This window comes from Oncorhynchus nerka, linkage group LG9a (genome assembly GCF_034236695.1).
Source record: "Oncorhynchus nerka isolate Pitt River linkage group LG9a, Oner_Uvic_2.0, whole genome shotgun sequence".
Classification (NCBI taxonomy): domain Eukaryota; kingdom Metazoa; phylum Chordata; class Actinopteri; order Salmoniformes; family Salmonidae; genus Oncorhynchus; species Oncorhynchus nerka.
In genome coordinates this window covers 25,363,761-25,382,053 of record NC_088404.1, presented here as the reverse complement: position 1 = coordinate 25,382,053, position 18,293 = coordinate 25,363,761, and the positions used below count along the sequence as shown (strand labels likewise).

Genomic DNA, 18,293 nt, shown 5'->3' with positions numbered 1-18,293 from the left:
CACGTAAAATTACCAGGCAAAACTCCTGGCCCTGATGTAATAATTAATGTGAAACATAATAACACATCCTTACTTTCTCTGTAACACTATGATGTTTATAATTCACAATGAATCAAATAAAATACACATTTATTTGTCACATGCGCCGAATACAACAGGCTTGCTTACAAGCCCTTAGCCAACAATACAGTTTTAAGAAAATACCTAAAAAAGTAAGAGATAAAAATAACAAATAATTAAAGAGCAGCAGTAAAATAACAATAGCGGGGCTATATACAGGGGGTACCAGAGTCAATGTGCAGGGGCACCAGTGTAATTGAGGTAATATGTACGTGAAGGTAGAGTTATTAAAGTGATAATGCATAGAAAATAACAGAGAGTAGCAGCAGCGTAGAAGGGGGGGGCAATGCAAATAGTCTGGGTAGCCATTTGATTAGATGTCCAGGAGTCTTATGGCTTGGGGGTAGAAGCTGTTTAGAAGCATCTTGGACCTAGACTTGGTGCTCCGGTACCACTTGCCGTGCGGTAGCAGAGAGAACAGTCTATGACTAGGGTGGCTGGAGTCTTTGACAATTTTTAGGGCCTTCCTCTGACACCGGCTGGTATAAAGTTCCTGGATGGCAGGAAGCTTGGCCCCGGTGATGTGCTGGGCCGTACATCCTACCCTCTGTAGTGCCTTGCCGAGCAGTTGCCATATCAGGCAGTGATGCAACCTGTCAGGATTATCTCGATAGTGCAGCTGTAAAACCTTTTGAGGATCTGAGGACCCATGCCAAATCTTTTCAGTCTCCTGAAGGGGAATAGGTTTTTATTGTGCCCTCTTCACGACTTCCTTGGTGTGCTTGGACCATGTTAGTTTGTTGGTGATGTAGACACCAAGGAACTTGAAGATCTCAACCTGCTCCACTGCAGCCCCGTCGATGAGAATGGGGGCGTGCTTGGTCCTCCTTTTCCTGTAGTCCACAATGTCTGTTGTAAATGGTAGACATAAATAAGACACTTCCTGGAACTGTTGGACTAGGATAAGCGGTCAGCTGGTAGTATTTTCATTGCCCAGGGTGACCAACGACTAACAGCGAGGACAGAATCAGCTCCGCTTACAAAATATTTGGTACTGGTCGGGAAATCCAACAAAGTGTCATCTCCTTCCCTTCCTCAAGAGACCCTCTTAGACCCTCTTACACAAAGCACACACATTGTGCCCGATTTAAGTTCAGAGCAGGGTGGAAAAAAGTGGAAGTAAAAGTATTTCCTCTTTATTCCACTAAATATAAACACACAGGCAACAGTCAGTTCTATTATGAGGGATGGTGGCATGGAAAGAGGCAGTCATCACAGGTCAGGGAGAAGGATGGGTGGTTCAGCGACCTCTTGTTCACGCACAGAAAAGAGACCATTGAAAAACAATATTTTAATAAACGCCCCCCCTGCCCTGGTCCATGAGTTCTATGGCCACTGGCTCAGATAGATGAAGAGACTATTGAGTGGTGGGAAGGGGATGCACAGTGGAGCACAGAGCTGGGCCCCTCTGGGCTGGGTCCTGGGCCCCCGGCCAGATCACCTCCCACTGTCTGCTGCTTCCGCTGGTGTGGAGAGGAGAGGAGAGGAGGATTCAGACTGCTGAGGCCCAGCGAATCTCCTCCCACTACAAAGACAGGGAGGCTGGAGGGCCCTTTAAAGGAAATTACCATCAGAAGGGTCAACTCACACCATTCACTGCTGTGGCTAACAGTGTATGAGCTCCACCACCATCACCACCACCCTGCTGCTGCCCCTCCCAACCTCTAGCCTGCTCTTACTCTTCTTTTTTCTTCTGTTGACCTTCTTGCTCAGTCTTTCTCTCTCTCTCTCTCTCTTTCTCTCATTCTCTTTCTCTCACCCGCACCAGGGTAAATGTTCTCCTGGCTCTAACTAACCACTCTTGGTGCCACACCAGTTCTAACTCTCTCTTTCCCTCTCTCCCTCTGTCTATCCCCAGAGCATGCCACACTGTTGGCACCAATGCTATAAAATGCGTTTTGCATACTAACAAGCCCCGTTCTCCTTTTCACTTCCTGTTCATATTAACATTCCTCTCTGATTTACTGCCTGTGAAAAATTCAACCTTACAAAAGCTAGGATGGAATTTATGTCCCGCCTACAGCCCAACCGGGAACAAACTATCACTCTTCGGGATTATATAGGGAGGTGGATAGATATAAGTGGATAGATATGAGAGGGAGGTCATTATAATGGCATGTTGAAGAAAAAGAAACAAGAATCAACGTTAAAAATGTTCATAGCTTAGCATGACTTCTGATTCATTCTGCTTGATTCAATGCCTAATATTTCAGTGGTTCTTGCGCCTCTGTCATGATGTACTATGGTGATTAGGTGATTTCCAGGCTTTTCTATAATACAAATAACCCAGCAGACAGCCTCATTTTGAACAGTCTCTTTGTAATGGATTTGATACAGTGTTGCACTGCCTTTCTTCCTACTCTGCTCTGACGTCAATTAAATACCATGTAGTCCACTCCAGGACCCAAGCCAAGAACAACTATTGCCACCAACAAAGTCTAGCAGGTGTGGTGAACAGTGTAAAAAAGCGGGAATTGTAGACTCTGGCTAAATGTCACCATCATCAAACAGGCCATAAAGATGTACAGTATGATGGAAGTTTGACAAAGGGTCTTAATGTGTTGAGTAAATATAAAGTCAATCTCGGCACCCAAAACCAAATCTCGTGTGTGCTCTGAAAGATTTATATAAGGCTATGCGCGTAGTATAATGGGCGTGCGTAGTATAATGGACGTGCGTAGTATAATGGACGTGCGTAGTATAATGGACGTAGTATAATGGACGTGCGTAGTATAATGGACGTGCGTAGTATAATGGACGTGCGTAGTATAATGGTAGTATAATGGACGTGCGTAGTATAATGGACGTGCGTAGTATAATGGACGTGCGTAGTATAATGGACGTGCGTAGTATAATGGGCGTGCGTAGTATAATGGACGTGCGTAGTATAATGGACGTGCGTAGTATAATGGACGTAGTATAATGGACGTGCGTAGTATAATGGACGTGCGTAGTATAATGGACGTGCGTAGTATAATGGACGTGCGTAGTATAATGGTAGTATAATGGACGTGCGTAGTATAATGGACGTGCGTAGTATAATGGACGTGCGTAGTATAATGGACGTGCGTAGTATAATGGACGTGTGTAGTATAATGGACGTGTGTAGTATAATGGACGTGTGTAGTATAATGGACGTGCGTAGTATAATGGACGTGCGTAGTATAATGGACGTGCGTAGTATAATGGACGTGCGTAGTATAATGGACGCGCGTAGTATAATGGACATGTGTGGTATAATGGACGTGTGTAGTATAATGGACGTGCGTAGTATAATGGGCGTGCGTAGTATAATGGACGTGCGTAGTATAATGGACGTGTGTAGTATAATGGACGTGCGTAGTATAATGGACGTGCGTAGTATAATGGACGTGTGTAGTATAATGGACATGTGTAGTATAATTGATGGGCGTAGTATAATGGGCGTGCGTAGTATAATGGACGTGTGTAGTATAATGGACGTGCGTAGTATAATGGGCGTGTGTAGTATAATGGACGTGTGTAGTATAATGGACGTGCGTAGTATAATGGACGTGCGTAGTATAATGGACGTGCGTAGTATAATGGACGTGTGTGGTATAATGGACGTGTGTAGTATAATGGACGTGCGTAGTATAATGGGCGTGCGTAGTATAATGGACGTGTGTAGTATAATGGACGTGTGTAGTATAATGGACGTGCGTAGTATAATGGGCGTGCGTAGTATAATGGACGTGCGTAGTATAATGGACGTGTGTAGTATAATGGACATGTGTAGTATAATTGATGGGCGTAGTATAATGGGCGTGCGTAGTATAATGGACGTGTGTAGTATAATGGACGTGCGTAGTATAATGGGCGTGCGTAGTATAATGGGCGTGCGTAGTATAATGGACGTGCGTAGTATAATGGACATGTGTAGTATAATGGGTGTGAGTAGTATCATGGACGTGTGTAGTATAATGGACATGCGTAGTATAATGGACGTGCGTAGTATAATGGACGTGCGTAGTATAATGGACATGTGTAGTATAATGGGTGTGAGTAGTATCATGGACGTGTGTAGTATAATGGACGTGCGTAGTATAATGGACGTGTGTAGTATAATGGGTGTGAGTAGTATCATGGACGTGTGTAGTATAATGGACGTGTGTAGTATAATGGACGTGTGTAGTATAATGGACGTGTGTAGTATAATGGACGTGCGTAGTATAATGGACGTGCGTAGTATAATGGACGTGCGTAGTATAATGGACGCGTGCATGTAGTATAATGGACGTGGTATAATGTAGTATAATGGACGTGCGTAGTATAATGGGCGTGCGTAGTATAATGGACGTGTGTAGTATAATGGACGTGTGTAGTATAATGGACGGCGTAGTATAATGGACGTGCGTAGTATAATGGACGGTGTAGTATAATGGACATGTGTAGTATAATTGATGGGCGTAGTATAATGGGCGTGCGTAGTATAATGGACGTGTGTAGTATAATGGACGTGTAGTATAATGGGCGTGTGTAGTATAATGGACGTGTGTAGTATAATGGACGTGCGTAGTATAATGGACGTGCGTAGTATAATGGACGTGCGTAGTATAATGGACGTGCGTAGTATAATGGACGCGCGTAGTATAATGGACATGTGTGGTATAATGGACGTGTGTAGTATAATGGACGTGCGTAGTATAATGGACGTGCGTAGTATAATGGACGTGCGTAGTATAATGGACGTGTGTAGTATAATGGACGTGTGTAGTATAATGGGCGTGTGTAGTATAATGGGCGTGTGTAGTATAATGGACGTGTGTAGTATAATGGACGTGCGTAGTATAATGGACGTGCGTAGTATAATGGACGTGCGTAGTATAATGGACGTGCGTAGTATAATGGACGCGCGTAGTATAATGGACGCGCGTAGTATAATGGACATGTGTGGTATAATGGACGTGTGTAGTATAATGGACGTGCGTAGTATAATGGGCGTGCGTAGTATAATGGACGTGTGTAGTATAATGGACGTGTGTAGTATAATGGACGTGCGTAGTATAATGGGCGTGCGTAGTATAATGGACGTGCGTAGTATAATGGACGTGTGTAGTATAATGGACATGTGTAGTATAATTGATGGGCGTAGTATAATGGGCGTGCGTAGTATAATGGACGTGTGTAGTATAATGGACGTGCGTAGTATAATGGGCGTGCGTAGTATAATGGGCGTGCGTAGTATAATGGACGTGCGTAGTATAATGGACATGTGTAGTATAATGGGTGTGAGTAGTATCATGGACGTGTGTAGTATAATGGACATGCGTAGTATAATGGACGTGCGTAGTATAATGGACGTGCGTAGTATAATGGACATGTGTAGTATAATGGGTGTGAGTAGTATCATGGACGTGTGTAGTATAATGGACGTGCGTAGTATAATGGACGTGTGTAGTATAATGGGTGTGAGTAGTATCATGGACGTGTGTAGTATAATGGACATGTGTAGTATAATTGATGGGCGTAGTATAATGGACGTGCGTAGTATAATGGACATGTGTAGTATAATGGGTGTGAGTAGTATCATGGACGTGTGTAGTATAATGGACATGTGTAGTATAATTGATGGGCGTAGTATAATGGATGTGCGTAGTATAATGGACGTGTGTAGTATAATGGGTGTGAGTAGTATCATGCACGTGTGTAGTATAATGGACATGTGTAGTATAATTGATGGGCGTAGTATAATGGACGTGTGTAGTATAATGGACGTGTGTAGTATAATGGACGTGTGTAGTATAAAGGGCGTGTGTAGTATAATGGACGTGTGTAGTATAATGGACGTGTGTAGTATAAAGGGCGTGCGTAGTGTAATGGACGTGAGTAGTATAATGGACGTGTGTAGTATAATGTCACTGAATTATCTCCACTGTAATTCCATCCAGTACACCGTTAGTAAATCCTCAGGTGAATGTAGAGTAGGTGCTATGGCCTGATTTGTGATTGGGAGTCTTCCGGGTTGGAGCGAGCAGTCGCATACGCACTTCGGTCTGCAGGTAGTATAACTTTTCATTACATTTCATTACATTTCATTATAGTACAACGGTTTGATTTGTCTAATCTTAGCAATTTCTTCTTAGCTAGCTACATAGCCGTCTTTGTATCAAAGATAATTGCGTAATTATCGTATTTCGTCGTCCTAACGTAGCCTACACTGCTATCTGCCCAGCAGCTAGCCAGCTAGCTAACGTCCACCGTCTACCGTATAGCAGCACTGTAGTAACTATTACCCTCAACTGAACGACTTGATTAGTGTAGTGTTAGCTAGCTACATAGTTGTCTTTGCTGTCTTCGTATCCAAGATAATTGTGTAGTTTAGAGTGTGTAGTTTTAGAGTGATTATCTTAATTTACCGAGGTTAGCTAGCCAGCTATTTGTTGTCCTTAACGTAGGAGACACTGCTAGCTAGCCAACAGCTAGCCAACGTCTACCGAATAGAACTTAACAACCCGGTCGCATTCCGCCTCGCTCCACAGGTAGTATCACATTTTCATTTCATTTCATTACAGTACAACGGTTTGATTTGTTTGATCGTAGCTAGCTACTTAGCTAGCTACATAGCCGTCTCTGTATCAAAGATAATTGTGTAGTCTAGAGTGATTTTCTAGGTTACCTAGCCAGCTATTGTCGTTCTTTTAACGCAACGTAACGTAATCAGCACTGCTAGCTAGCCAGCTAGCCCCCGAATCAACAACGCAGCCACTGCCAGCTAGCCTACAAAGTCAACAACGCAGCCACTGCCAGCTAGCCTACTTCAGCAGTACTGTATCATTTTTAATCATTTTAGTCAATAAGATTCTTGCTACGTAAGCTCAACTTTCTGAACATTCGAGACGTGTAGTCCACTTGTCATTCCAATCTCCTTTGCATTAGCGTAGCCTCTTCTGTAGCCTGTCAACTATGTGTCTGTCTATCCCTGTTCTCTCCTCTCTGCACAGACCATACAAACGCTCCACACCGCGTGGCCGCGGCCACCCTAATCTGGTGGTCCCAGCGCGCACGACCCATGTGGAGTTCCAGGTCTCCGGTAGCCTCTGGAACTGCCGATCTGTGGCCAACAAGGCAGAGTTCATCTCAGCCTATGCCTCCCTCCAGTCCCTCGACTTCTTGGCACTGACGGAAACATGGATCACCACAGATAACACTGCTACTCCTACTGCTCTCTCTTCGTCCGCCCACGTGTTCTCGCACACCCCGAGAGCTTCTGGTCAGCGGGGTGGTGGCACCGGGATCCTCATCTCTCCCAAGTGGTCATTCTCTTTCTCTCCCTTACCCATCTGTCTATCGCCTCCTTTGAATTCCATGCTGTCACAGTTACCAGCCCTTTCAAGCTTAACATCCTTATCATTTATCGCCCTCCAGGTTCCTCGGAGAGTTCATCAATGAGCTTGATGCCTTGATAAGCTCCTTTCCTGAGGACGGCTCACCTCTCACAGTTCTGGGCGACTTTAACCTCCCCACGTCTACCTTTGACTCATTCCTCTCTGCCTCCTTCTTTCCACTCCTCTCCTCTTTTGACCTCTCCCTCTCACCTTCCCCCTACTCACAAGGCAGGCAATACGCTCGACCTCATCTTTACTAGATGCTGTTCTTCCACTAACCTCATTGCAACTCCTCCAAGTCTCCGACCACTACCTTGTATCCTTTTCCCTCTCGCTCTCATCCAACACTTCCCACACTGCCCCTACTCGGATGGTATCGCGCCGTCCCAACCTTCGCCTCTCTCCCCGCTACTCTCTCCTCTTCCATCCTATCATCTCTTCCCTCTGCTCAAACCTTCTCCAACCTATCTCCTGATTCTGCCTCCTCAACCCTCCTCTCCTCCCTTTCTGCATCCTTTGACTCTCTATGTCCCCTATCCTCCAGGCCGGCTCGGTCCTCCCTCCCGCTCCGTGGCTCGACGACTCATTGCGAGCTCACAGAACAGGGCTCGGGCAGCCGAGCGGAAATGGAGGAAAACTCGCCTCCCTGCGGACCTGGCATCCTTTCACTCCCTCCTCTCTACATTTTCCTCTTCTGTCGCTGCTGCTAAAGCCACTTTCTACCACTCTAAATTCCAAGCATCTGCCTCTAACCCTAGGAAGCTCTTTGCCACCTTCTCCTCCCTCCTGAATCCTCCCCCCTCCTCCCTCTCTGCAGATGACTTCGTCAACCATTTTGAAAAGAAGGTCGACGACATCCGATCCTCGTTTGCTAAGTCAAACGACACCGCTGGTTCTGCTCACACTGCCCTACCCTGTGCTCTGACCTCTTTCTCCCCTCTCTCTCCAGACGAAATCTCGCGTCTTGTGACGGCCGGCCGCCCAACAACCTGCCCGCTTGACCCTATCCCCTCCTCTCTTCTCCAGACCATTTCCGGAGACCTTCTCCCTTACCTCACCTCGCTCATCAACTCATCCCTGACCGCTGGCTACGTCCCTTCCGTCTTCAAGAGAGCGAGAGTTGCACCCCTTCTGAAAAAACCTACACTCGATCCCTCCGATGTCAACAACTACAGACCAGTATCCCTTCTTTCTTTTCTCTCCAAAACTCTTGAACGTGCCGTCCTTGGCCAGCTCTCCCGCTATCTCTCTCAGAATGACCTTGATCCAAATCAGTCAGGTTTCAAGACTAGTCATTCAACTGAGACTGCTCTTCTCTGTATCACGGAGGCGCTTCGCACTGCTAAAGCTAACTCTCTCTCCTCTGCTCTCATCCTTCTAGACCTATTGGCTGCCTTCGATACTGTGAACCATCAGATCCTCCTCTCCACCCTCTCCGAGTTGGGCATCTCGGCGCGGCCCACGCTGATTGCGTCCTACCTGACAGGTCGCTCCTACCAGGTGGCGTGGCGAGAATCCATCTCCTCACCACGTGCTCTCACCACTGGTGTCCCCAGGGCTCTGTTCTAGGCCCTCTCCTATTCTCGCTATACACCAAGTCACTTGGCTCTGTCATAACCTCACATGGTCTCTCCTATCATTGCTATGCAGACGACACACAATTAATCTTCTCCTTTCCCCCTTCTGATGACCAGGTGGCGAATCGCATCTCTGCATGTCTGGCAGACATATCAGTGTGGATGACGGATCACCACCTCAAGCTGAACCTCGGCAAGACGGAGCTGCTCTTCCTCCCGGGAAGGACTGCCCGTTCCATGATCTCGCCATCACGGTTGACAACTCCACTGTGTCCTCCTCCCAGAGCGCTAAGAACCTTGGCGTGATCCTGGACAACACCCTGTCGTTCTCAACTAACATCAAGGCGGTGGCCCGTTCCTGTAGGTTCATGCTCTACAACATCCGCAGAGTACGACCCTGCCTCACACAGGAAGCGGCGCAGGTCCTAATCCAGGCACTTGTCATCTCCCGTCTGGATTACTGCAACTCGCTGTTGGCTGGGCTCCCTGCCTGTGCCATTAAACCCCTACAACTCATCCAGAACGCCGCAGCCCGTCTGGTGTTCAACCTTCCCAAGTTCCCTCACGTCACCCCGCTCCTCCGCTCTCTCCACTGGCTTCCAGTTGAAGCTCGCATCCGCTACAAGACCATGGTGCTTGCCTACGGAGCTGTGAGGGGAACGGCACCTCAGTACCTCCAGGCTCTGATCAGGCCCTACACCCAAACAAGGGCACTGCGTTCATCCACCTCTGGCCTGCTCGCCTCCCTACCACTGAGGAAGTACAGTTCCCGCTCAGCCCAGTCAAAACTGTTCGCTGCTCTGGCCCCCCAATGGTGGAACAAACTCCCTCACGACGCCAGGACAGCGGAGTCAATCACCACCTTCCGGAGACACCTGAAACCCCACCTCTTTAAGGAATACCTAGGATAGGATAAAGTAATCCTTCTCACCCCCCTTAAAAGATTTAGATGCACTATTGTAAAGTGGCTGCTCCACTGGATGTCATAAGGTGAATGCACCAATTTGTAAGTCGCTCTGGATAAGAGCGTCTGCTAAATGACTTAAATGTAAATGTAAATGAGTCCAAGTTGGGACTGACCTGTGCAGAGGTGCGGTGGTAGGCGGGATAGTGGAGGGGGGCAGGGATGCCTGGTTCGTGGGCCAGACTGGGGTACTGGCTCTGGATGGAGTGGGGGTGCTGGTTAGAGTAGCTCCCGTAGTTATAGCTCCCAGTAAACCTGGAGAGAGTACACAAAAACAGGTCAACATCATTGGTTCAGTGTGGCTCAGTTGGTAGAGCATGATGCTTGCAATGCCAGAGTTGTGAGTTCCAATCCTACGGGGGACCAGTTTAAAAATGCATGCACTCACTACTGTAAATCACTCTGGATAAGAGCGTCTACCAAATGACAACAATTTTAATGTAGTACTTTAAATGTCTTCTGTCTTTTTTTGAGTAAGAAATCAGATAGAGTGCCTTCAGAAAGTATTCATACCCCTTGACTTATTCCACAGTGTTACAGCCTGAATTCAAAATTGATTAAACATATTTTTTCCTCTACAATCTACACAAAATACCCCATAATGACAAAGTATTTTAAAAAACATGTTTGTAGGAATGTTACAAAAAAGTACAACATTTTTTAATTAACATAAATATTCACACCGAGTCAATATATGTTAGAATCACCTTTGGCAGCAAATACAACTGTGAACCTGTATGGGTAAATCTCTTATAGCTTTACACACCTAGATTGTAACATAAAAACATATTATTATAATTGTTTTAATCTTCAGACTCTGTCAATATGGTTGTTGCCATAGATTTTCAAACCAATTTAAGTCAAAACTGTAACTAGACTACTCAGGAACATTCAATGTCGTCTTGGTAAGCAACTTCAGTGTACGTATATTATTCATAGCCATCTATTTACCACCACAAACCGATGCTGGCACTAAGACCGTACTCAACGAGCTGTATAAGGCCATTATTTTTGTTATTTTTTTAATTTAACCTTTATTTAACTAGGCAAGTCAGTTAAGAACACATTCTTATTTATAATGACAGCCTAGGAACAGTGGGTTAATTGCCTTGTTCAGGAGAAGAACAACAGATTACATTTAAGTCATTTAGCAGACGCTCTTATCCAGAGCGACTTACAAATTGGTGCATTCACCTTATGACATCCAGTGGAACAGTAGTGCATCTAAATCTTTTAAGGGGGGGGTGAGAGGGATTACTTTATCCTATCCTAGGTATTCCTTAAAGAGGTGGGGTTTCAGGTGTCTCCGGAAAGTGGTGATTGACTCCGCTGTCCTGGCGTCGTGAGGGAGTTTGTTCCACCATTGGGGGGCCAGAGCAGCGAACAGTTTTGACTGGGCTGAGCGGGAACTGTACTTCCTCAGTGGTAGGGAGGCGAGCAGGCCAGAGGTGGATGAACGCAGTGCCCTTGTTTGGGTGTAGGGCCTGATCAGAGCCTGGAGGTACTGAGGTGCCGTTCCCCTCACAGCTCCGTAGGCAAGCACCATGGTCTTGTAGCGGATGCGAGCTTCAACTGGAAGCCAGTGGAGAGAGCGGAGGAGCGGGGTGACGTGAGAGAACTTGGGAAGGTTGAACACCAGACGGGCTGCGGCGTTCTGGATGAGTTGTAGGGGTTTAATGGCACAGGCAGGGAGCCCAGCCAACAGCGAGTTGCAGTAATCCAGACGGGAGATGACAAGTGCCTGGATTAGGACCTGCGCCGCTTCCTGTGTGAGGCAGGGTCGTACTCTGCGGATGTTGTAGAGCATGAACCTACAGGAACGGGCCACCGCCTTGATGTTAGTTGAGAACGACAGGGTGTTGTCCAGGATCACGCCAAGGTTCTTAGCGCTCTGGGAGGAGGACACAATGGAGTTGTCAACCGTGATGGCGAGATCATGGAACGGGCAGTCCTTCCCCGGGAGGAAGAGCAGCTCCGTCTTGCCGAGGTTCAGCTTGAGGTGGTGATCCGTCATCCACACTGATATGTCTGCCAGACATGCAGAGATGCGATTCGCCACCTGGTCATCAGAAGGGGTAAAGGAGAAGATTAATTGTGTGTCGTCTGCATAGCAATGATAGGAGAGACCATGTGAGGTTATGACAGAGCCAAGTGACTTGGTGTATAGCGAGAATAGGAGAGGGCCTAGAACAGAGCCCTGGGGACACCAGTGGTGAGAGCACGTGGTGTGGAGACGGATTCTCGCCACGCCACCTGGTAGGAGCGACCTGTCAGGTAGGACGCAATCCAAGCGTGGGCCGCGCCGGAGATGCCCAACTCGGAGAGGGTGGAGAGGAGGATCTGATGGTTCACAGTATCGAAGGCAGCCGATAGGTCTAGAAGGATGAGAGCAGAGGGAGAGAGTTAGCTTTAGCAGTGCGGAGCGCCTCCGTGATACAGAGAAGAGCAGTCTCAGTTGAATGACTAGTCTTGAAACCTGACTGATTTGGATCAAGAAGGTCATTCTGAGAGAGATAGCGGGAGAGCTGGCCAAGGACGGCACGTTCAAGAGTTTTGGAGAGAAAAGAAAGAAGGGATACTGGTCTGTAGTTGTTGACATCGGAGGGATCGAGTGTAGGTTTTTTCAGAAGGGGTGCAACTCTCGCTCTCTTGAAGACGGAAGGGACGTAGCCAGCGGTCAGGGATGAGTTGATGAGCGAGGTGAGGTAAGGGAGAAGGTCTCCGGAAATGGTCTGGAGAAGAGAGGAGGGGATAGGGTCAAGCGGGCAGGTTGTTGGGCGGCCGGCCGGCCGTCACAAGACGCGAGATTTCATCTGGAGAGAGAGGGGAGAAAGAGGTCAGAGCACAGGGTAGGGCAGTGTGAGCAGAACCAGCGGTGTCGTTTGACTTAGCAAACGAGGATCGGATGTCGTCGACCTTCTTTTCAAAATGGTTGACGAAGTCATCTGCAGAGAGGGAGGGGGAGGAGGATTCAGGAGGGAGGAGAAGGTTGCAAAGAGCTTCCTAGGGTTAGAGGCAGATGCTTGGAATTTAGAGTGGTAGAAAGTGGCTTTAGCAGCAGAGAGAGAAGAGGAAAATGTAGAGAGGAGGGAGTGAAAGGATGTCAGGTCCGCAGGGAGGCGAGTTTTCCTCCATTTCCGCTCGGCTGCCCGGAGCCCTGTTCTGTGAGCTCGCAATGAGTCGTCGAGCCACGGAGCGGGAGGGGAGGACCGAGCCGGCCTGGAGGATAGGGGACATAGAGAGTCAAAGGATGCAGAAAGGGAGGAGAGGAGGGTTGGAACTCCACGTGGGTCGTGCGCGCTGGGACCACCAGATTAGGGTGGCCGCGGCCACGCGGTGTGGAGCGTTTGTATGGTCTGTGCAGAGAGGAGAAAACAGGGATAGACAGACACATAGTTGACAGGCTACACAAGAGGCTACGCTAATGCAAAGGAGATTGGAATGACAAGTGGACTACACGTCTCGAGTGTTCAGAAAGTTAAGCTTACGTAGCAAGAATCTTATTGACTAAAATGATTAAAAATGATACAGTACTGCTGAAGTAGGCTAGCTGGCAGAGGCTGCGTTGTTGACTATGTAGGCTAGCTGGCAGTGTCTGCGTTGTTGACACTACACTAATCAAGTCGTTCCGTTGAGTGTAATAGTTTCTACTGTGCTACTGTGCTGCTATTCGGGGCTAGCTGGCTAGCTAGCAGTGTTGATTACTTTACGTTGCGTTAAAAGAACGACAATAGCTGGCTAGCTAACCTAGGAAATCGCTCAAGACTACACAATTATCTTTGATACAAAGACGGCTATGTAGCTAGCTATGTAGCTAGCTACGATCAAACAAATCAAGCCGTTCTACTGTAATGAAATGAAATGAAAAATGTGATACTACCTGTGGAGCGAAGCGAAATGCGACCGGATTGTTGAGTGCGGAAGTTCTGTTCGGTAGACGTTGGCTAGCTGTTGGCTAGCTAGCAGTGTCTCCTACGTTAAGGACGACAAATAGCTGGCTAGCTAACCTCGGTAAATTAAGATAATCACTCTAAAACTACACACTCTAAACTACACAATTATCTTGGATACGAAGACAGCAAAGACAACTATGTAGCTAGCTAACACTACACTAATCAAGTCGTTCAGTTGAGTGTAATAGTTGTGCTGCTAATCGGTAGACGGTGGACTAGCTAACGGTGGACGTTAGCTAGCTGGCTAGCTGCAGGGCAGTGTAGACTGCGTTAGGACGACGAAATACGATAATTACGCAATTATCTATGATACAAAGACGGCTATGTAGCTAGCTAAGAAGAAATTGCTAAGATTAGACAAATCAAACCGTTGCTAATCGGTAGACGGTGGACTAGCTAACGGTGGACGTTAGCTAGCTGGCTAGCTGCAGGGCAGTGTAGACTGCGTTAGGACGACGAAATACGATAATTACGCAATTATCTATGATACAAAGACGGCTATGTAGCTAGCTAAGAAGAAATTGCTAAGATTAGACAAATCAAACCGTTGTACTATAATGAAATGTAATGAAATGTAATACTACCTGCGGACCGAGTGCAGATGCGACCGCTCGCTCCAACCCGGAAGTAATACTGAGATGTTTACAGATGTTTACCTTGTCAGTTCAGCAAACAAGAAAATGCTCATCCAGAAGCGGCGCTCCTAGTGGACAGGGACTTTAATGCAGGCAAACTTAAATCTGTTTTACCTCATTTCTACCAGCATGTCACATGTGCAACCAGAGGGAAAAAAGCTCTACTACACACACAGAGACGCATTCAAAGCTCCCCCTCGCCCTCCATTTGGCAAATCTGGCCATAATTCCATCCTACTGATTCCTGTTTACAAGCAAAAACTAAAGCAGTAAGTACCAGTGACTTGCTCAAAACGGAAGTGGTCAGATGACGTGGATGCTACGCTACAGGACTGCTTTGCTAGCACAGACTGGAATATGTTCCGGGATTCATCCAATGGCATTGAGGAATATACCACATCAGTCATCGGCTTCATCAATAAGTGCATCGACGACGTCGTCCCCACAGTGACCGTACGTACATATCCCAACCAGAAGCAATGTATTACAGGAAAATTCAGCATCGAGCTAAAGGCTAGAGCTACCGCTTTCAAGGGGCGGGACACTAATCGGGACGTTTATAAGAAATCCCGCTACGCCCTCAAACAACCATAAAACAGGCAAAGTGTCAATACAGGATTAACTTGAATCCTACTACATCAGCTCTGACACTCGTCGGATGTGGCAGGGCTTGAAAACGATTACGGACTACAAAGGGAAATCCAGCCGCGAGCTGCCAAGTGACGCGAGCCTACCTGACGAGCTAAACACTTTCTATGCTCGCTTAGAGGCAAGCAACACTGGAGCATGCAGGAGAGCACCAGCTGATCCAGACGACTGTGTGATAATGCTCTCGGTAGTAGATGTGTGCAAAACCTTTACACAGGTCAACATTCACAAAGCCACGGGGCCAGAAGGATTACCAAGACGTGTACTAAAAGCATTCGTGGACCAACTGGCAAGTGTCTTCACTAATACCTACATGTTTCAAGCAGACCACCATAGTCCCTATGACCAAGGAAGGTAACCTGCCTAAATGATTACTACCTCATAGAACCCACGTCAGTAGCCATGAAGTGCTTTGAAAGGCTGGTCATGACTCACATCAACAGCATCATCCCGGATACACTATACCCACTCCAATAAGTAATCCGCCCCAACAGATCCACAAATGGCGCAATCTCAATCGCACTCCACACTGCCGTTTCCCACATGGACAAAAGGAACACCTATGTGAGAATGCTGTTCATTGACTACAGCTCAGCGCTCAAAACCATAGAGCCAGCAAAGCTCATCACTAAGCTAAGGACCCTGGGATTAAACACCTCCCTCTGCAACTGGATCCTGGCGGGCAGCCCCCAGGTGGTAAGAGTAGGCAACAAAACGTCTGCCACGCTATTCCTCAACACTGGGGCCCCACAAGGGTGCGTGCTTAGTCCCCTCCTATTCTCCCTGTTCTCCCACGACTCCAGCGCCATCATTAAGTTTGCTGACGACACAACAGCGGTAGGCCTGATTACTGACAACGATGAGATAGCCAATAGGGAGGAGGTCAGAGACCTGGCAGTGTGGTGCGTACGGCACAGTACATAATTGGGGCCAAGCTTCCTGCCATCCAGGACCTACAGTTGAAGTTGGAAGTTTACATACACTTATGTTGGAGTCATTAAAACTCATTTTTCAACCACTTCACAAATTTCTTGTTAACAAACTATAGTTTTGGCAAGTCGGTTAGGACATCTACCTTGTGCATGACATAAGTAATTTTTCCAACAATTGTTTACAGACAGATTATTTCACTTATAATTCACTGTATCATAATTCCAGTAGGTTAGTAGTTTACATACACTAAGTTGTCTGTGCCTTTAAATAGCTTGGAAAATTCCAGAAAATGATGTCATGGATTGAGAAGCTTCTGATAGGCCAATTGACATCATTTGAGTCAATTGGAGACGTACCTGTGGATGTTTTTCAAGGCCTACCTTCAAACTCAGTGCCTCTTTGCTTGACATCATGGGAAAATCAAAAGAAATCAGCCAAGACCTCAGAAAACAAATTGTAAACCTCCACAAGTCTGGTTCATCCTTGGGAGCACTTTCCATGGGAGCAGGTAGAAGCAGCGAGGAAGGCGGAGGCAGCCAGAAAGAGGGCCCAGGATTACACAGGGTCACGGCTGGCACTTAAGACCGGGAGGCCACTCCAAAAATCACCACCTTCCGGAGACACCTGAAACCCCACCTCTTTAAGGAATACCTAGGATAGGATAAAGTAATCCTTCTCACCTCCCCCCCCCCTTAAAAGACCTAGATGCACTATTGTAAAGTGGCTGTTCCACTGGATGTCATAAGGTGAAAGCACCAATTTGTAAGTCGCTCTGGATAAGAGCGTCTGCTAAATGACTTAAATGTAAATGTAAAAAAATGGCGGAGGGACACAGGGAATGTGGCAGAGTCAGGATTCAGACCTGAGCCAACTCCCCGTGCTTACCGTGGCGAGCGCCATACTGGTCAGGCACCGTGTTATGAGGTGGAGCGCACGGTGTCTCCAGTGCACGTTCACAGCCCGGTGCGCTACATCCCAGCTCCCCGCATCTGTCGGGCTAGGGTGAGCATCCAGCCAGGACGGATGGTGCCGGCTCAGCACGCCTGGTCTCCAGTGCGTCTCTTCGGCCCAGGATATCCTGCGCCGGCTCTGCGCACTGTGTCTCCGGTACGTCTGCACAGCCCAGTGCGTCCTGTGCCAGCGCCCCGCATTTGCAGGGCAGAGATAACCACCCAGCAAGGATGGGTTGTGCAGGCTCTAAGCTCGAGACCTCCAGTGAGCCTCCACAGCCCAGTGTATCTGGTGCCTCTGCCAAGGATAAAGCCTCCTGTATGTCTCTACAGCCTGTAGAGTCATGTGCCTGCTCCCAGAGCCAGGCCTCCTGTGTGTCTTTCCACTCCAGTTGTGATCCATGGCACGAAGTCTCCAGTGATGATCCATGGTACGAAGCCTCCGGTGATGATCCATGGCATGAAGCCTCCAGTGAGGAGTAATGGCACGAAGCCTCCCACGACGGCCTCCATTCAAGAGCCCTCCGGCGACGACCTCCAGTCCGGAGCCTCTAGCGACGGTCCCCAGTCCGTAGCCTCCAGCGACAGTCTCCAGTCCGGAGCCTCCAGCGACGGTCTCCAGTCCGGAGCCTCCAGCGACGGTCCCAAGTCCGGAGCCCCCAGGGATGGTCCCCAGTCCGGGGCCCACAACGAGGGTGCCCAGTCCGGGGCCCGCAACGAGGGTCCCCAGTCCGGGGCACGCAATGAGGGTCCCCGCACCAGAGGTGAGCCAGTGGTGGAGCGGGGTCTGCGTCCCGCACCTGAGCCGCCACCGCGGTTAGATGCCCACTCAGACCCTCCCCTATAGGTTCAGGTTTTGTGGCCGGAGTCCGCCCCTTTGGGGTGGGGAAGCCTTTTTATGTCTCGATTTGGTTTGGTCAGGGTGTGATTTGGGGTGGGCATTCTATGTTTTTGTATTTCTATGTTTTGGCCGGGTATGGTTCTCAATCAAGGACAGCTTTCTATCGTTGTCTCTGATTGGGAACCATACTTAGGTAGCCCTTTTCCCTCCTTTCAGTGTGGGAAGTTAACTTTGTTTGTGGTACATAGCCCTTAAACTTCACGGTTGTTTTTGTATTGTTTATTGTTTTTGTCGGGATCATCCTAATAAAAAGGAATATGTACGCT

The 18,293-nt window shown here is 47.8% G+C and overlaps 1 protein-coding gene across 1 annotated transcript in view; it reads right to left on the bottom strand.

Moving 5' to 3' along the window:
- LOC115134102 (transcription factor RFX4-like) overlaps positions 1-18,293 on the bottom strand; it is a 41,484-nt gene that overhangs the window by 1,742 nt on the left and 21,449 nt on the right. Inside the window, exon 16 of the mRNA XM_029667743.2 lies at positions 10,124-10,262. Within this exon, the coding sequence (XP_029523603.2) occupies positions 10,124-10,262 (139 nt within the window). The remainder of the gene's footprint in view (positions 1-10,123; positions 10,263-18,293) is intronic.